Source organism: Leucoraja erinacea, chromosome 7, assembly GCF_028641065.1.
Source record: "Leucoraja erinacea ecotype New England chromosome 7, Leri_hhj_1, whole genome shotgun sequence".
NCBI lineage: Eukaryota > Metazoa > Chordata > Chondrichthyes > Rajiformes > Rajidae > Leucoraja > Leucoraja erinaceus.
The window spans coordinates 27,574,568-27,595,054 of NC_073383.1; the positions used below are offsets into that span (position 1 = coordinate 27,574,568).

At 38.7% G+C, this 20,487-nt stretch overlaps 1 protein-coding gene across 2 annotated transcripts in view; it reads right to left on the reverse strand.

Moving 5' to 3' along the window:
- The window catches only part of prpf40a (PRP40 pre-mRNA processing factor 40 homolog A), a 52,631-nt gene that overhangs the window by 16,868 nt on the left and 15,276 nt on the right, over nucleotides 1–20,487 (reverse strand). For both annotated transcript variants that reach the window (XM_055638077.1, XM_055638075.1), the window contains exons 8-20: nucleotides 19,498–19,575; nucleotides 17,564–17,674; nucleotides 15,504–15,624; nucleotides 13,956–13,983; nucleotides 10,099–10,305; nucleotides 9,564–9,675; nucleotides 9,062–9,126; nucleotides 7,982–8,146; nucleotides 5,483–5,591; nucleotides 5,232–5,382; nucleotides 1,653–1,786; nucleotides 1,144–1,258; nucleotides 929–1,020 (exon numbers count right to left, since the gene is read on the reverse strand). In XM_055638077.1, the coding sequence (XP_055494052.1) occupies nucleotides 929–1,020; nucleotides 1,144–1,258; nucleotides 1,653–1,786; nucleotides 5,232–5,382; nucleotides 5,483–5,591; nucleotides 7,982–8,146; nucleotides 9,062–9,126; nucleotides 9,564–9,675; nucleotides 10,099–10,305; nucleotides 13,956–13,983; nucleotides 15,504–15,624; nucleotides 17,564–17,674; nucleotides 19,498–19,575 (1,488 nt within the window). The remainder of the gene's footprint in view (nucleotides 1–928; nucleotides 1,021–1,143; nucleotides 1,259–1,652; nucleotides 1,787–5,231; nucleotides 5,383–5,482; nucleotides 5,592–7,981; nucleotides 8,147–9,061; nucleotides 9,127–9,563; nucleotides 9,676–10,098; nucleotides 10,306–13,955; nucleotides 13,984–15,503; nucleotides 15,625–17,563; nucleotides 17,675–19,497; nucleotides 19,576–20,487) is intronic.

Sequence of the window (20,487 nt, forward strand, 5' to 3'; positions counted from 1 at the left end):
TGGAGCAATTGGCATAATTCTTCATGGAACGTTTCACAAAGTTAACGGAATAACAATCTTTAATACTGTGCTGGGCTGATGATTAATTGATACACAAAGCTTTTGTATCCTACCTATGGAAAGAAAAGTACAAAATAATCATTGCCCTGTATGGAGATGTTGTTTTGAGGAAGACCTATACTGTAAAAGTGTACCTAACCATTACCAAATCCTATATTAGATATGAGGAGTAGTAATATATCATAAGAAGTTTTCTTATAAAGGAATCATCATCATCGTTGAAAACATCAACGGGCACAGTGCCTTACAATGCTATGTACGACAGTGATCGCAACTTCTACTGAAGTGTGGATGGCAGTTGGCTCGCTAGAAGCTCATCTGCCCTTTGACAGGTCTTGTTTTTGGTCCTGCTGGGGGTCTACAGCCCCTTCCTCACCTGGCAAACCAGGTGGAGGAGATGGTTTAGTCTCCGACTATCCGACCATGGAGCAGGTAGTACGGGATTACATGGTACCAGTGGCGGGGGAAACTCCCCGACCTGATCTAAGATAAAAGTTAACTTACAGATTCCAGAAATCACTTGTTTTCTCACCAATCTCAGCTAGTTTTTCATCATCCCATTTCACTACCTTTCAATTCAGAAATTCGTATAATATCGCAATGTATTTCTCTAATCAGTATTTACTTGGTTTAAATTTCTGCTGAAACTTTTATAATAATATTGGGATCAAGGAAATCAACATGCCACATAAATTCACCATTTTGTAAGTTATAAATCTTCCACTGCACACTTTCATACATGATCAGCCATGATCATATTGAATGGTGGTGCAGGCTCGAAGGGCCGAATGGCCTACTCCTGCACCTATTGTCTATGTTTCTATAAAATCCCACGTTACATATGTTATTACGTATATTATGCAATCACCTTTAAAATATCTTTTATTATCTTCTTCTCATCATGGAAGCGTGCCTTTAGATCTTCTACATAAAATTTGAAGAGATCAAGTGGGGTAGATCCTAAAAATGACATTTCAACATAAATAATAGAAAATATGAATCTTATTTGAGAAATACTAATGAACAGAAAAGTCAGCTAATGTCATGAACAAGGGATTTTTGGATAAACTGAATGCATCTTACCAGGTTGTCCTAACATTTTGGAAAATCTAATATCAGCACTGATCGCAGGATACAATTCCATCCAAGTTGACATTGAATGCAAATGTCCACTTTCATGCAATTCATCTAAGAATATCTGCAAAATGAAAAGAGGGAATTCATCCTATATTTTCAGGCCTTTTTTTACCGTATGAAAACACGTTATAATTAATGATATTTGAAGCTGATACCAGGTTTGTAACCACATTTCAAAGGAATAATTACTGTATGTGGCAGTTTCTATTATAGATTATGACATGTAGGCATGAGCTTTGCCTTATTGGGCGAGATCAAGATAAATTTTAACAAGTCAACGTGGATAACAAAATAAAATTTAAGAACATTCCAAATTATGATGCTTATAACTTGAATAAAGAACAGTACACCCAGAAAAGAATGCAACTGTTTGAAAAAGTTGCTTTTTTCCCTTTCCCCAGGAACACAACTTTTTGACACGGTGGATATCACCTATAAATTTATTGATCACTTACCTGAAATGCTTCTCTATTTTTACGCTGCCTTCTCCTCTCTCTAAGCAATCCTCGTTGCTTCTCCTCCTCTTCCTCTTTCTCTAATGCTCTGATATGCTCTTCAAAACAAACAAGTGCATCTTCCTTATCCATATCTATGAAACAAAGATTTGGTGACAACTGTAAATTTAATGTTTGAAATTGGAGTTTCAATAAGAATTTAAAATTATGCAACCAATGCTTTCAAGCAGGTATTCTGGAAAAATAGGTGCAAGGAACTACAAATGCTGGTTTACAAAAAAATGGACAAAGTGTTGGAGTAAAACTTTATCCAAAGCGTACAATCGGTGTTGGCACAAGAGCAGTTACAAACTGGGTATTTGTATGCAAGGTCTATGTAAAGTTAGTGAATGAAAAAATCTCTCTCGTGGCAATGCCATTATTTGTGATAAGCAAAGAATCATAGAGGTAAAAGAATAGGCTGCTCCCATCCTTACAAGTCCTTGCATCCATCCCACTTGTGGCATGTGCCTTCTAGATGATGGAAAACCATTGGAAGCTCACACAATATAGAACTTCGGAGCTGTTAATATTTGTTTATTTGGACTAGTATCAAATGAATTCTCCATTAATCTCAGGTTACCGATGCCGAGATATACAGGAAGGGTGTGCTTGAATGGCAATATAAAAATAAAAATAGGTGCAAGAGTAGTTAATCTGGTCTTTCAAGCTTGCTTGCCATTCATCAAGATCAAGGCTGATCATTCACAAAAATTCAACTCAATTTCCTACTTTATTTCCACATCTTTGAAAATATCCTGAAATCTATCTGTTTTGAATAAACTCTTATGACCAACTCGATAGTACTCCAAAGTAGAGAATTCAAAAGATTCACCACCTTCTAGTGAAAAGAAATTTCCCATCTCAGCCCAAAATGCCCTATACTTCATTCTGAAACTGTGACCCATGGTCTAGCCTCAGCAGCCTGGTGAAGCATTCATCTTGCCGAGCAAAAAAACCCTTAAAACATAAAAGCCTTTTAGGTTCAGGAAGGTCTAAATAAGGATAAAAGGTTGGACCATCGTTAACATGATTTAACATTTATCAACGTAAGAAAAGATGAATGAAGACTTTGTGCATGTGGCTAGACTGCTTCACTCTAGAGGAATTACAAATGGAATTAGATAATGCAATCATTTCTACTTGTAACCGTACGATGCATTAAAAGATCAAATAGGTTAAGATGGTTAGGCCTTGGGTGGATCGGTACCCTTCTTCAGTCAGGCCCTAACCCTAAATGTCACCTGTCCATTCCCTCGATAGATGATGGCTGACCCGCTGAGTTCCTATAGCGCTTCGCGGTTTGCTCAAGATTAGACCATCTGCAGTTCCTTGCATCGCCAAGGCCTTGGGTATTGTTGCGGGGATCCACTATGACTGGCTTAAAAAGACCATCACTCACATCTAACCGATGGAATTCTATGCCTTTGCTTAAACTCAAGCCAAAGTAAAGTTTGCAATCGATGATTGTAATAGGAGCCAAACTGAGCAGCACTCCGCACTTCATTGGTGAGCAAATGTCATTTGATGCCACAATTGAAGAATAGGTTTAAGGAACCATAGTTGAGCAGATTGGATTTTTTTTCTTATTTAGCAAGCCAGATGACTCAACTGAATCTGTGCAAGAACGTAACTGGGGATGCGATTAGTTCTGGAGCAAAAATCTTCCAGAGCTATTCACATCCAACTGGAGGTTAGAGCCCACAGCCTAACCTTTATCAAGTGCACCAAGCTATATTTTGATCACGTGGAGTGAATCAAATTGGCTCTCCGACATGCAGGAGAGTCTAGAACCAGAGGACACAACCTCAGAATGAAAAACATACCTTTAGAATGGAGGAGGGAGGGATTTATTCAGCCAAAAGGTGGTGAATCTGTAGAATTTATTGCCACAAACAGCTGTGGAGGCCAAGTCATTGAGTATTTTTAAGACAGAATTTGATTCTGGATTAGTAAAGGTGTCAAGGTCTATCTGGATAAGGCAAGAGAATGGGGTTGAGAGGGAATGATAGATCAGCCATGATTGAATGGCAGAGTAGACTCAATGTGAATCTGTGGAATTCTTTGCCACATACAATTTGGTGGCGAAATCATTGGGTATTTTTAAAGCGGAGATTGATGGGTTATTGATTACTAAAGGTATCAAAGGTTACAGGGAGAAGACAGAAGAATGGGGTTAAGTGGGAAAATTAGATCAGCCATAATCAAATGGTGAAGCAGACTTGATGGGCCGAATGGTCCAAATCTGCTCCTATGTCACATGATCTTATGACTTCAAGAGGAGGCAAGAGATTGTATACATTACTTCTAAATGAAGATTGTTACAAACGCTTCAGCCTTGTGCACTCATTTGTTAAGGTCTGTTATCATTAAAGAAGGGGACATTCAAGGACTCATCTCCTCCCAATAACTGTATAATGACTTACAACATTCTTAAGGGGTTGGACAGGCTAGATGCAGGAAGATTGTTCCCGATGTTGGGGAAGTCCAGAACAAGGGGTCATAGATTAAGGATAAGGGGGAAATCTTTTAGGACCGAGATGAGGAAATCTTTTTTCACACAGAGAGTGGTGAATCTCTGGAATTCTCTGCTGCAGAAGGTAGTTGAGGCCAGTTCATTGGCTATATTGAAGAGGGAGTTAGATGTGGCCCTTGTGGCTAAAGGGATCAGGGGGTATGGAGAGAAGGCAGGAACAGGATACTGAGTTGGATGATCAGCCATGATCATATTGAATGGCGGTGCAGGCTCGAAGGGCCGAATGGCCTACTCCTGCACCTATTTTCTATGTTTCTATGTCTCATCACCAATCATGACTGGAGCACCCAGCTTTGATCTAGTTTACGATCACTTGATTACTTAGCTTCATATTCATATTTCCTTATGACACAGATGGAGACCATTCAGCCCAACAACTCGATGACATTTCCAATTCCCATTAATTTTCCCAATAAGCAAATCCTATTCTCCACTGACTCCCATCAACTCCCACTCTGATTCTCCAACTCACCTACATACAGAGATACTCAACAGTTGCCAATTGATCATACAACTTGCATACCTTTGGAACGTGGGTGGAATCTGGATCACTTAAAAGAAACGCTGGCATGTCTTGAGAGCGTACAAATTCCACAGGTGGAATCGGAAGTCAGATCGAACCTGGTCACTGGTGCAATAATGCAGCAGCTCTACCACCTGCGCCAATGTGCCATCCATTGTTCTGTCTATCGCTTGCTGGTTCTATTATTTAACATGTAATGAGCCCGGCAGGAGAGTTTCATCAAAATGGTGTTGATTCACCCTGAGAAATACTGTTACATGTTAAATGGTTGTTTCCTAACCATACACATTGCTGTAAACGTAAAACAACGTTCTTATCCACAAAATACTGAACAAATGTTTGCAAATTGTTCTGCAATTTTTAACTACTCAAAAGTATATTAATCAATTCTACCCACACGTCAATCTGCCAATCCAATTCCTACCACAGTTGCATGACTTTTCTTTCCACTCATACAATTTGCTCTGACCATTGAACTTACTTTGTAGCTCTTCATCTTCTGCAAAAGTTGGATTATCCATCAGGTACTGTTGTGCTTCTGACCATGTAGTGCTGTAAGTGACATTTGCCATGTTGTCAAGTATGTTCTTTAGTGCCTGAGTATTTCTTTTCCGAAGCTGCCTTGCTTGTTCCTTAAATTAAAAAGGAATCCATTTCAATGATTGGTGAAACATGGAATGTACTAATCTCAAGCAGCCTTTTCTTACTTCACAACTTCATAAATAATCAAACCTTTTCTTTTTTAGCCAGGAAAAACAAAACATCTTCATAGATTTCCTGCCGGTCACGCTCTGGAACCGCAGTCCATACTTCAGTTTCTCCAAACATTTGTTCAGCTTTTCTGAAACAATAAAATATGTTTTGTTTTTTAAAACATGCAAGTTCCACTCGATAAGAAATATCCATTCAGTTTTCTGCAGTAATCAGTTGAACAATACGACCCAAATTGGATTAAGTTACTACCGATAGCCAAAAGACTACATTATTGATCTAGAGATGAAATCATATCTCATCACAACAGCTGGGGAATTTAAATTTTATTAATTGAATAAATCTGGAACACCAACAACGTTGTCATAAATACCAATTTGGTTCTCAAATCTCCTTCAGGGAAGGTAATCTGTATATATGTGGCATATATGTGTTAAATTTTTTATTGTGTTTTGTGTGTTCTTTTTCATTGTATCGCTGTTGGCAAATTCATTTCACTTGCACTTTACGTGCAAGTGACAAATAAAACTGATTGATTGATTGATTGAGATTCCAATAATAGACAATAGACAATAGGTGCAGGAGTAGGCCCTTCGAACCAGCACCGCCATTCAATGAGATCATGGCTGATCATCCCCAATCAGTACCCCGTTACTGCCTTCTCCCCATATCCCCTGATTATTTTAAAGAGCCCTATCTAGCTCTCTCTTGAAAGCATCCAGAGAACCTGCCTCCACCTGAGGAGGCAGAGAATTCCACAGACACCACTCTCTGTGAGAAACCGTGTTTCCTCGTCTCCATTCTAAATGGCTTACTCCTTCTTCTTAAACTGTGGCCCCTGGTTCTGGACTCCCCCAACATCGGGAACATGTTTCCCGCCTCTAGCGTGTCCAAGCGCTTAACAATCTTTCAATGAGATGCCCTCTCATCCTTCTAAACTCCAGAATGTACAAGCCCAGCTGCTCCATTCTCTCAGCATATGACAGACCCGCCATCGCTGGAATTAACCTTGTAAACCTACGCTGCACTCCATCAATAGCAACGCTGCACTCCCTCAATAATGTGGTTAATTACGTAATTTGAGATCGACAATAAGCCCAAAACATCTTGATCTCTGGTTTACAGTTCTCAGTGGAACTACCACAATGTCTTTCTTTTGGGACATTCTCTCACTCCTTTAGTTTAGTTTAGAGATGCAGCATGGCAACAGGCACTTCCGCCCACCGAGTCCGCGCTGACCAACGATCACCCGTTTACACCAGTTCCATGTTATCCCACTTCTGCATCCTATACACGAGGGACAATCTACCGAAGCCAATTAACCTACAAACCCGCCCATCCTGTACATTAAATCCCTAATTCAAAGAGCAGCTGGTAATCAAACGCCACTGCAAGTGAGTCCAATGTGAAACATTTGAATGGGGTCAGTTTTGATAAAAATGCCAACTGCAGACAAGTGGTTTATTTTTAACTTACTTTTTTGGTTATCAATTTCTAATGACCTTTAGTAAATGTGTTATAGCTTTAAATTATTTAAATTGTATACAAATATCTGTGATTACCAGATATGTTCATTAAAAAGGCCTTTGAAAGACCATCAGGGCGTAGAGGAGGCAGAACCTCAGGATCAGCAGGCTGAGAGCAAGTGTCAAGGTCTTCCCCTATGGCACACGCAAATGCCTGATCAATCTCTGGCTCACTGCAAGGATTATTCACAAGGAGAGAATGAAAGTAAATTCAGATTTATTGTATATTTATTTGGTGTGTTATAGTGTTAAGAGCCTTTAAAGCAGCAACCAGCAAGAATTTTATTGCTCCATTTCCGGTGCAGATTATAATTAAACACTCTTGACACAGTCATTAAACAACTTTTCTAACAAAAGCAGAACATGTCCAAAACCTGTCAACCAGAATTTGTAAGAAACAAATGCATATTTTTCAAGACAATGCTTGCACACCACTGGTTTAAATAAGAGGGCTGATTGGTAAATTGGATAAGTTAAAGTGGTTAGAGTCACAGAGTAAGTGTGGAACAGACCCTTCGGCCTAACTTGCCCACACCGGCCAACAATGTCCCAGCTACACTAGTTCCACTTGCCTGCGCTTGGTCCATATCCCACCAAACCTGTCCTATTCATTTATCTGAATGATGGGATAGCCTCAACTACCTCCATTGCTAGCTTGTTCCATACACCCACCACCCTTTGTGTGATTAATTTACCCCTCGGAATCCTATTAAATCTTTTCCCCCTTACCTTCAACCTATGTCCTCTGGTCCTTGATTCCTCTACTCTGGGCAAGAAACTGTGCAGTCTAATCCTGATCTATTCCTTTCATGAATTTGTACACCTCTATAAGATCACCACTCATCCTCCTGTGCTCCATGGAATTGAGACCCAGCCTACTCAATCTCTCTCTATAGCTCACACCCTCTAATCCTGGCAACATCCACGTAAATCTTTTCTGAACCCTTTGATTCATTGTTGAATGTTTACATATTCTCAGTAGAAACTACTGCACCTATATCTGGTTGTGGATGTCATTTTTTCATGGTTTTCAAGGAATCGCTGGAAGTTTTCTTTTGCCTCCTTGTAGCGGAGTCTGGCTTCTTCCTTCTCTTCTTTCTCCGTCTGTATTTTGTAGGCATTAAATGCTTGCTTCTTCTCACTGAGCTTTGGTAAAGCACTGCAAGGTTCAAAAGAGTAGTTACAATTGGTAAACAACAGCAAAATAATTAATGATGAAAACGCAAAATAATTAAAATAGAACATCTTATACTTTAGTCACGTAAGCACTGAAAATAAGCGGCACAGTGGCACAACAGAACAGCTGCTGCCTTACAGCACCAGAGACCCAGGTTAAATTCTGACTAGGGGGGGTGGGGATGGGGGCTGCACGGAGTTTGTATGTTCTTCCTGTGACCGCGTGAGTTTCTTCCTACACTCCAAGGACGTACAGGTTTGTAGATTAATTAACTTGGTAAAATTGTCCATTGTCCCAGTAGAATGTTTCCAAATGTCGGACGGGCCCACAGTGGGTGCTGTAGGTCAGTCGAGAATGCACTGCCTAGAACAACGAGGGATCTGGTGTAAATTCCAATAACAACGAAGGGCCTTTGGTGACTAAAATTAATACCTTTTCTTTGCATAGCTTGTGATAATAAAGTATCAATCAAAATACATGAAATACATTGCTAGAGAATGCTCTGTTTATTTCCAGATCATAAAACAATATTGGAAACTAAAGTTTTTAGGACTGAGACACTTACCTTTATGTAAAGGAAGAAGAGACAATTATATAAACAAGCCCTCATTATTAGCCTGTGATAATCTGTGCTGGCAAGATCCTGTCAAACTAGAAATGAAAAAACCCACTCAAAAGAATGGGTTTGTTTCAACACTGTCAATGTATTGTCGGCACCGGGGAACAGAAATCGTAAGAGCTCACCGATTCATTTATATTCCACTGTGAATGCATTTAAAAAAATATTTCGCTTATTTCTACAAGAGTTAGAGAACTTTAGTTTCTTTTAAGTGGACATGATGATTAATACTGAGCAGAAGGTCTCAAATGTTTAAATAGACATTTTTAGATACTTACCTATACCTAGGGTCATTTATAATCATTTTCATTGCTTGCTCCCATGATGCATTTGACAGAACACCCTAAAGAAATAGCAAACACTTCAGATTAAATGCAAATACTTTCATTATACATCAGACTAGAAAGGTTAGTAGATAAAATATGCAAGATCTGAAATAAATCTCAGAATTTTTCATCTAATTTGATTTCTGCCAAAACATTATCCTAATCCTGATTTAATTCCTTTATACAACCAATTAGTTGGGTTGTATAACAAATTGAAAAATTCATATCATATTTATCACATTTTAGCATGCCCAGGTAGCATTATCTAGTCTGCCTCAAACCCCATTTGCCCAATGCCATACACCAGTGCAGCACCTTTGTTGGCCATGGTGGGATGACTAAATATCTCTGAATAAACGTGAAAACGTTGCATGTGTTAAAATAAAAAAAAGCAACGAGAGATTATTATGACGGAGCTTTATCAATGATTAAAGTATAATTTCGCAACCAATACCTTTTCTTTCAACAATTCTTTGAATGCTTGTTTTGCTTCCTCCTTTGTGTTCCAGGTATACGTTTTCCTGACTGGCTCTTTCTTCACCTCCTCCTCTTTTTTAGGAACATCACTGGAAAAAATGTTACAAAAATGAACAAAAAAAAAACAAAATTCAGAAATGATTTAAAATAAGTGGACTTTTTAAGTGCAGTAAAAATAACAGATTTTAATGAGAATTTAAATTGCTATTTTAATAAACTGTGATCAATATACCTCGCATTACAACTAGAAAACATGTCAGCAACTGCAGCATCATCTTCACATCATAAATATTCATGTAGAAAATAAGTCTGTCACATCAGATTTTAGCTGTGTTTTTTTTTGTGACAGTACTTAGTACCAGCATCTTTATGGCATTGCGCAAGTTATTACGCGTACCGCACCTTTTAGTGTACAAGAAAACACTGCTAAATAGCCATTTGTTCTTATACTCCATCATATTTCAATCACACTTGTATAACAAGAAACTGCGAGCACTGATGAAAGCTCATACTTCTCTTGAACTTCCTGCTTCGATATTTCTTCGACTGGCTGGGATGTAACTTCTACAGGCTCGACCTCAGGCTGTTCCACAGCTACTGTTTGCTGCTTTTCGTTTTCATCAGTAGTCGTGACTTCATTCTCGATAACCTCCACTGGGGTAGTCGTTGTTGCTTCTTGAACAGAGGCAGTTGCAGTGGATACTGTAGCATCCTTCACTCTGTTGAAAATAAGCATCAGAAGATTTAGGTTAATTTCCAGGAACAATGTTTTTCTATAGTTCACATGAATATGAAATGTGAGACAAGGTCAGCTGAAATACAGAATTACAACATAGAAATATATGTACAAAAGCTACTCAAATTGTTATTTTACAATTACAGATTTTTTTAGGAGACAGGTACAAACAAAACCATCCTAACTTTGCTCCTACTATATCATCAAGAGCAACACCCTTTCATTTAATAACTTAGCAAAGACCAGGAATGCAAGTAACAGGTTAGGAAATTTTAGAGGGAAATAGGCAGGCAGGTGGGAGGGGCGAAGATGGGACACCTTGATCAGCATGGACAAGTTGTGCCAAAAGGCCTATTTCCCTGCTGGAAAACTCTATGAACAGAGTGCAAACAACATTTACAGCACTATGATTCAACATGTCTTCAGTCACAGGATGCTAAGTAACTCAATGAATATCACCAACTACAGGTAGTGGGCCGTAACCAGCACAATCTGTCTCAAGAGCATTTCAAAACCTGATCATATGCTTGCACTATTAAGAAATGCTGCAGGTAAATCTTGCGAAGCCAACTGGTGAATGCATACCTCAGTTACGGAGCCGGATTGTTTGACCTTGAGACAGGAAAGATTATATAGAGGAAATGGCAAGAGTAAGTAAACACAAAATTCGCACCCGTCTCTCGTAGAAGACACAGAAATCCCCTCGGAAATGATGAGGAACTATGCATCCACAGAAAGCGAGGAGCTCACTGTAATTAACATCGGGGAGAAATCGATTGGATTGAAAACCAGTATTCTAGTGCTTTAAAGAAGGTTGATGTGGAGGAATAGTTAATGCACTGGGTTCTTATCATCCAAATTCTGTAGATTCTGGAATTGTGCTCACAGATTAGTCACTATTTATTAAAGAAGGGAATGAGAAAACATGGGATCATATATCAGTTAACCTAATATTAGCGGTCAGAAAATTACTAGAATCTACAATTATGGAAATGGCAATACTGCACTTGGATGTAGAAGGGTGGACAGTGAGAGCAGGGGTTAATGAAATGGAAATCACGTTTAACAAATCTACTAGGTATTGTTTTGGAGTTTGTAACTAGCAAAATAGATAAGTGAGAACAGTTGATGTGGTGTATCTAGGCTTTCAGAAGGTCTCTGATAGGATTTCTATGGATAGGGACTAGTTTGAAGAAATGGGCAGATTTTAGCTTGAGAGGTTGTGAGCAATAAAATGTCAATGAATCAGCTGTTCACAACCTAGAGCAGAGATCAGGATGAGGGAATCATGTATATCACTTAGGGCGGCACACTGGAGCAGCGGTAGACTTGCTGCCTTACAGCACCAGAGACACGGGTTTGATCCTGATTACGGGTGCTGCCTGTACAGAGGGTGTATGTTTTCCCCATGACCACATGGGTTTTCTCTGGGTCGGTCAGAGTGTGTACAGTGAAGACAATGCAACAGTCTTCTGCAAGATAAAGAATAAGTAAAATGATGAGCACTTGATAGATGGAACAAACTAGCATTGATGCTGCTCTTGCAAGAAGTTACAATTTTTTGCACTTTAAAAAGCAGAACTTCTTCCACTACTTGCAAACCTCTCCCATTATGTGTTGGAATGCCTTTATTCATAGCAGGAAGATGGAGTTAGCATCATAGGAAAACATTATGAAGTTTGGTGTAAATATTCCTAAATTATGAATTTATGCTTATGGGTAATACATTTGTGAGGGAGATAATAAAGACCAACCTATCCATTATTTATTGATATACAAAATGACTAAAGAAACTACATAATTTAAGATGGAATTCAGCCATGAAACTATTATAGAAATTATACAAGCAAAAGCATATCTAAACAATATAGAAATGCTAAACATTTCTAAAATGCAATATTTGATCATTTTATACAATAAAAGTAAAACAAAGTAAAACTCTATGGAATATGCAGTGAAAGCATTCATCTGCATTTAAAATCTTTTCACTGCGAAGATTGTATTGGTCGCCCTGGCCTGATTTGCCTGTGAAGAACTGAATTGGAAGGTGTATTAGTGTGTAGGAAGAAATTGCAGATACTGGTTTACACCATAGACCACAAAATGCTGGAGTAATTCAGTGGGACAGATGAAATCTCGAGAGAAAAGGAATAAGCAATGTTTCAGGTCGAGATTAAGGTTTAGGTCTGAAGAAGGAGTTCGACCCAAAACATCACCCGATTCTTTTCTCCAGAGATGCTGACTGATCCGTTGAGTTACTCCTGCATTTTGTGTCTATCTTCGATGTATTAGTTGACTGGTATGCGTGATTGCTGGTATGACTGGTATGCGTTATTGAAACCGGATCATAAATTATGCTTGTGAGCGCCACATTTGTGGGCGAGGTATTTTAAATGATAACCAAGTCAAGAGTGTTATATTGTCATATGTCCAAAATAGAACAATGAAATTCTTACTTGCCAGCATCAAACATTTCTTATCAGCTGCAAACACTACAAAATTGCGTTCTATAATTTGGCTACCATATCTTGAACGAGGCATTTCTGTATTGAGATTATTCCAACTTAATTCCATCTTTTGGTTGCAGTCACTATACTTAAAATCATTTAATAGGTGTGTTTGGCCTCATTCATGAAGGATTGCTAAATAACTTGAGTAAATCTGCTCAGAAAAAAACAGAAATAGCTCAGGATATTTCATTTTGTCGCTCTCCTGCCACGCTATGCCTGTTGTGAGGAAAGTCCACACCTCATCTTGTCTTCTCCACACTACATAAAATTCTACAACTTCCATCATTATCTTACTGCATGTCATGGGAGTTTGTCATTGGGAATTAAAAGTACGAACATGGGAAAAATACAAATGCTATCAAATTGAAAACTGCAAAGCTGTTAATCTATCATAATTTTTTATAAACCTCAGTGATGCATATCCACAAATTTAGTATACTGCATGATCAATTTCAAAGACAGGACATCATCCTGACCTTGCAGTGTCACTTTATTCGGTAAAAATTAATAGAAATACCAAACTCATACACCAATGTGTCAGAATTGAAAAGTTAGATGCATATGAAGTACACTAAATATTTAAGGGATTATTTGATTTGCTAGCAACATGCAGATTTCTTCTTTATTACCAACTCCGAAGTAACTGTTTAAATGTGTCTGTTGTTTTGGTTATCTTATGCGCTTTCATTTTTCAGTTACAAAGAAACAAATCTACCAAGATAAATGTGTCTTGATTAACCCTGGCAATTTTTTATTTGTATACCCATATGAAGAGAATTGAGGTATTCGACCCTGCCTGTAGCTTGAAAATTAGACTCAAGGAATGCGTGCAAGTATGTTGAGATGCAAGAGGGCAATTATGACTTTCATGCTCTTGATCGCTGGTCACATGATCTGTTCTCCAGGGCGATAACCAGAAAGTGTCATGCCATTCACCCATCCAAACTCATTTGTCACAATGCTGAGAACTATATTCTGCACTCTGAATCTTCCCCTTTGCCCTTTCCAATATGATTTTCGATTCCAACAATAGACCAATTTTACTTCCCTTGCACATTTTCAAAAATAAGATTCAAAATTCAATTTCTGATCTTAGATAAGTGTAATAATGTGTAGAGCATACCCATTTTCTTCTTCAGCCTTGATCATATCTGCAGAAACATAAAAATAGCTCCTGATTAACATATTTGAAAATATTTTAAATTATCAAGGGCCACAACTTCATCTTATCACTTCACTCAGAATAAATTACACCATATTTGATCAAAAATACGAAAGCTTTTAAATTATTGCCAGCTGCGCCAGCTTTAATGAAACAAAATCTTCTACAGTAAGAGCCTTTCACATTGAGCAGATAATCTTCTTATGATTTTAACATAATCAATTATTCAAAATTCAGAATGTGCTTATGTGATTTGAAATATTCCCATCGTACTAATAACCCAACTTAAATTAGCAATAATAACATAATCAGCAAAAATAATTCTTAATTAAAAAAGTTGTGAGATGGTCATGTTGCAACCACAAAGAATTAAACAGAAAAGTTGATTTGTAAAATCTAAATCATTTGTTTTGGACAAATATTTGATGTCTACCTTTGATTACAGAATGTTATTTGGAATCTCACGATGTGCAGTATTCTATCATGTGAAATGTGACATGAGACGGGATTTCAATGTGATATTACAGTCTGGCATTCCTTACCTCCAAAAACTCTATGCTCAGATTGTTCATTTGTATCCACATTCACCTTCATTGGTATCCCAAACTCAACCCATAACCAATATTAATTTAAATGACTAAAGCTCAACTTTACATTTCTATAATCAGTACCTTAATAGGTAAAAGACCCGTACTGCTGAATGCAAGACCATCAAAATAGTTTCTCTATTGCACAAAGGCTGGACGTTCCACAGAACTAACCAAGTCCTATTTACAAACGGATTGCTTCAACTCCTAATTGCCCCCGTATTACTTGACAACAATAAAAAAATCTAGTAAATTAAAAGGAGCTAATTTTTGGAAGGCATTTTTACATCTGAGAAATCAATGTGATATATGAAATTCACAGAAAAATGTTCTAAAAGATACAAACTTAAGACCTATGGATGTCAGGCGAAGGAGGACGTTCCTCGATACCAAGATGTTAGTGATCAGAAACCAATATTCACTCAATCAGGAGGAGGTTCTCTGGTTTAACTGAAGCACAAGTCCCCTCAATAGGATAGATCAATGATCCCCAAGTACAACACAATATATCTATTCAATAGGACATTATGTGTATCACTCCCTCCAGGCAACGCAGCAATTACTCACTTCTCACAAAACAGTTTATCCTCTATGTTGGAGAAGAGAAATGTAGATTAAGGATTGCTCCATAGAAAATAACATAGGAAGCAAGAGAAGGAATAGGCCATTTGCTTTTCAAACTCACTCCATCATTTCTTAAAATGATAACTATCTACCTCTTGGGGTCATTTTCCAAAATTGTTACCACTTCCTTTGATGGTCAGATGGGTTTTGAGTGAAATCAATGACCAAGTCTTGACAATCTACATAGAGAATTTCAAACCGTTATAGTTTGAAGTAAAACACAAATTCCGTGGTAAATGTTTAAAGAGATGGCGTTTAAACAGTCTGCCGCTTTAATGGAAACTATTACTCGTTTTACCTTCCAGTTCTTCCAACTCTTTAGGTTTAGTCCATCGTGATTCTTTTGTTTGAGAATTATAATAATAGGGCTTCCCTGTGTCAGACTTGTATTCTTTCCATGGACATTGTGACAGCAATTGCTTGAAATTAAACAAACTTGCATTAATATCTTGTATAATGGACCGTCATTTAAATTTACAGAAAAAGATCTATGTAATAAAAAAACTCAATACCTGTCCAAACACATTTTATTCATTATATTTTCATTAAAATTTAATCAGTTTACAGAGGGATACCCTGCAGAAGATTATTTCAACACGTAACAAGCAAAGATACTAAATATTTGAAGTCCACATTGCAGGCTCAATTTCTCATATTTGTTACAGTGCCCTCCCTAATGTTTGGGACATTTATTTAATTGCCTCTGTACTCCATAATTTTAGATTTGTAATAGAAACAATCACACGTGTTTATAGTGCACAGTCAGATTTTAATAAAGCCATTTTTATACATTTTGCTTTCACCGTGTAGAAATGATCGCAGTGTTTATACATAGCCTAGCCCCCCCCCCCCCCCCCCCCCCCCACTCCAGGGCACCATAATGTTCGGGACACAGCAATGTCATGTAAATAAAAGTAGTAAATATTAGTCTTCTGTTGCATATGCTTTGCATGCAATGACTGCTTGAAGTCTGTGATTCATGGACATCACCAGTTGCTGGGTGTCTTCTCTGGTGATGCTCTGCCAGGACTGCATTGCAGCCATCTTTAGCTTATGGTTGTTTTGGGGGCTAGTCCCCTTCAGTTTTATCGTCAGTATATAAAAAGCATGCTCAATTGGGTTCAGATCGGGTGATTGACTTGGCCACTCAAGAATTGACCATTTTTTAGCTGAAAAACTCCTTTGTTGCTTTAGCAGTATGTTTGGGATCATTGTCTTGCTGTGGAATGAACTGCCAACCAATGTGTTTTAAGACATTTGTTTGAACTGTAGCAGATAGGATGTGTCTATACACTTCAGAATTCATTATGCTACAACCATCAGCAGTTGTATCATCAATGAAGATAAGCGAGTCAGTACCATCAGCAGTCATACATGCCCAGGCCATAACACCCCCACCACCGTGTCTCACAGATGAGGTGGTATGCTTTGGATCTTGGGCAGTTCCTTCTCTCCTCCATACTTTGCTCTTACCATCACTCTGATATGTTAATCTTCGTCTCATCTGTCCAAAAGACCTTCTTCCAGAACTATGGTTGCTCTTTTAAGTACTTCTTCGCAAACTGTAACCTGGCCATCCTATTTTTGCGGCTAACCAGTGGTTTGCATCTTGCAGTGTAGCCTCTGTATTTCTGTTCATGAAGTCTTCTGCGGACAGTGGTCATTGACAAATCCACACCTGACTCTTGAAGAGTGTTTCTGATCTGTTGGACAGGTGTTTGGGGAATTTTCTTTATCATAGAGAGAATTGTTCTGTCATCAGATGTGGAGGTCTTCCTTGGCCTGCCTGTCTGTTTGCAATTAGTAAGCTCACCAGTGATTTCTTTCTTCTTAATTACATTCCAAACATCTGATTTTGGTAAACTTAAGGTTTGGCTGATGTCTAACAGTTTTATTCTTGTTTCTCAGTCTTATAATGGCTTCTTTGACTTTCATTGGCAGAACTTCAGTCCTTAGGTTGATAAACAGCAATAAAAGCTTTCCAAATGTGATGAAAAGACTGGAGGAAAGACTAGGTGCTGAGAGCTCTCTTATACCTGCATTAAGGTGGCAATTAAACACATCTGAACAATTACAAACACCTTTGAAGCCATGTCCCAAACATTATGGTGTCCTGAAATGGGGGGGGGGGGGGGAAGGACGACGACTATGTATAAACACTGTGTAATTTCTAAATGGTGAAAGCAAAATGTATAAAAATGGCCTTTATTAATATCTGACAATGTGCACTTTAAACATGTGATTTTTTTCTATTACAAATCTCAAATTGTGAAGTACAGAGGCAAATAAAATAAATTATGGGTCTTTGTCCCAAACATTGCAGAGGGCACTGTATATATCCAAGCTATTAGTTCACACCTCTGCATGTGACTTCAACTCATCTGGCTTCTCCCATGTGGACTGCTTTGTTTCAGAGTTATAGAAATAGGTTCGCCCATCTGGAGATTTGTGTTCAGTCCAAACGGACTTCTGAAAAGAAGCAATAGGAAAATATTAAAGTATATAAATGCAGTAACACGTCCTCCAACCTCATCTACTGTATCCGCTTTACCAGGTGTCAACTTCTGTACATCGATGAGACCAAGCACAGGCTTTGTCATTACATCTCTGGACTTTGTCAATACATCTCGGGACTGTCTGCCTATCAAAGAACCCCCCCTCATCCGTATCAATCTATACAAAACAAGCTTTGTCCTGCCCCGCCTCTTCACCATCTTTCCCCAACACAATCAGTCTGAAGAAAGATCTCGACCCGAAACGTCACCTATCCATGTTCTCCAGAGATGCTGCCTGACCTGTTGAGTTGCTCCAGCACTTTGTGTGTTTTTTTTTTGTAAAGCAGCACCTGCAGATCCTAATGCCTACTATAGAGTTGCTAGATCTGTTTCTGAATCCACCTCACTTTACACAATGTTTTGATAGGATCCTGTCACCGTCACAAAAAAGGCAATTAGAGGAGGAGGAGACATCTTGGGGAATGGCTGCTAACCAGCAGCCATCCGTTTAATTCATTTTTCCCCCCAGTTTTTAGTTAGTTTTGTTCGTCGTTTTTTCGGAGAAATGGACTTCTTATTGTGGGGGGAAGGAGGTAACCTTACTTCTAGGTCCCTACCTGGTCGGTGAGGCAGCTTTTTCTCTGGGCTGCCCGTCGACCCGTCCTCGTGGCCTACCAGCGGGCGTGGAGCGCCGTTTCCTGGTGGGGACTGCCCAGCACCTCAGCTTCGGTGGTGGCACAGCGCTGGAGCGCCATCGCGGAGCAGAGCAGGCGATGCCTTGCCTGGGTCGCCACGCTGGAGCTCCGGTGAGCTGGACCGCCAAGAGCAACACCTCCGGGCTGCGGAGCGGAGCGGGCTGGCGCCGACATTAACATCGGGAGCCTGGGAGCTCCAACTCGGTGCGTCCTTGTCGGCTTCAGAAGCCGACAATCCCCTGCTAGGAAGCGGCTGTTCCAGGTGGCACAGCCGCTGTGAGGACTCTCCCGATGCCGGGGCAAGACCACCCGGCTAGAACAGCCAGGAACATCGGGCCTCCGTTGAGGCAACAGCGGTGGCCTTAATGGGCCTGACTTTTGGGAGAACTGGGTTTGGGGACTGGACTTTTGTGCCTTCCCCCACAGTGGTAACCACTGATTTTTCTGTGTGTAAGGTACTTTGTTAGTCTGCGTCCAAGATGGCTGTCGGAAGAGAGAGTGGACGCTGGTGCACTTTAGTTGCCGCTGCTCTCTCTTCACATTGTGTTTTTTGTTGTTGACTTTTTTTGATTTTGTGTCTTTGGAGCAATTTCTATCTTTAATTTGTGTATTGATGATGTCCTTATTATTTATTTTTCTCCGACTATATGGGTTTTTTTTCTCTTCTGTTTAATCTTTGTAAGGTGACCTTGAGATTTGAAAGGCGCCCGAAAATAAAATGTATTATTATTATTAATGTAAAGCATCTGAGACAGGTTGTTTGTATCACACATGGAAGTTTTTTCCCCTCGTATTGGTTCTCTCACTCACCACCTTCCCCATGCTTAACGCAAATGATTGACATTAGAAAAGCAATTTACTGACTGTAAACACCTTTAGATCATCAAATGCTTCAAATATATAAAAGATGTACAAGTTCTTTTTAACCCAATTTCTGGCCCAAGTTAATATTCGATTAATATAACTAAATTTCAAAAGAAAAACTACAATAGCCAAATCTGTGTTCTTTTCTTCAAAACTTCAACTCTTATTTCAACTCTACATCAAAACTTGTTAACTTTTTGCGCTGTTAATTTAAACGGATGCATTCACAGGTCGATACCTTCTTGGGCTGTTCTTCGCCTGATGATTCATTTGCAGCTGTAATCTGTTGACCACTAGAAACCGTTGGATTTGCAGCCTGAAAAACATCAGATCTTTTGGTTTTCAGAACAAATGTAAACTACAATGCTGGAGTAACTCAGTGGATCCGGCAGCATCCCTGGATAATATGGATAGGTGACGTTTCCGGTCTGGAACGCCCCGATCTGAAACATCACTTAACCATATTCTCCAGGGATGCTGCCTGATCCACTGAGTTGCTCCAGAAATTTAAGTATTTTCTGGGTAAACCAGATTCTGCAGTTCCTTGTTTCTACAGATAAAAACTAAACCTAACATTAAGAAAAAAACATGAGCAGAGGGATAAATTAACTCAGTCATGGACATTTCTATTGATCTCCGTAAACTCCAAATATTTCAATATTATATTCAATATTTATAAACAATAGAAAATTAAATCAAAAGCACAAAGTCAGTAATCTGTTCTTCACGTTAATTCTTTAATTAAAAAATAAAATCACAATATGGCCTTGGAAGCATCTTCACAAAACAAAGGAAAATGGCGACAACATTAACCTATGTAAAGCTATCAACATAAAAGGGAGAAGTATCAAAATTTTGTTTTTAAGCCGTTATCACTGAGAATATACAAGATCACCAGCAATGTAGCAAGCAATAAATTAGATGCATCGTTTTATGAGCATAGTGCCACACAATGCACAGCACATGTACTAATGCTTCTCTGTAAGAATATAAAAAAATATTGCTCTGTCATACCAGGGTAGAATATAGTTTTTTTTTTTAAATGATGCAGATCTTGCAATGAAATTGCAATATGAATGAAGCATCAGAGAATATGTGATTACTAATAAACATCTTAAGAGGATAGAAATATTTCCTAAATACTGTTGACTAAAATCAATTGCAAGCAATTTAAATGTTATAGAAAATGTACTGCTTTATCTCAATTGTTTGTAAACCATTATAACAT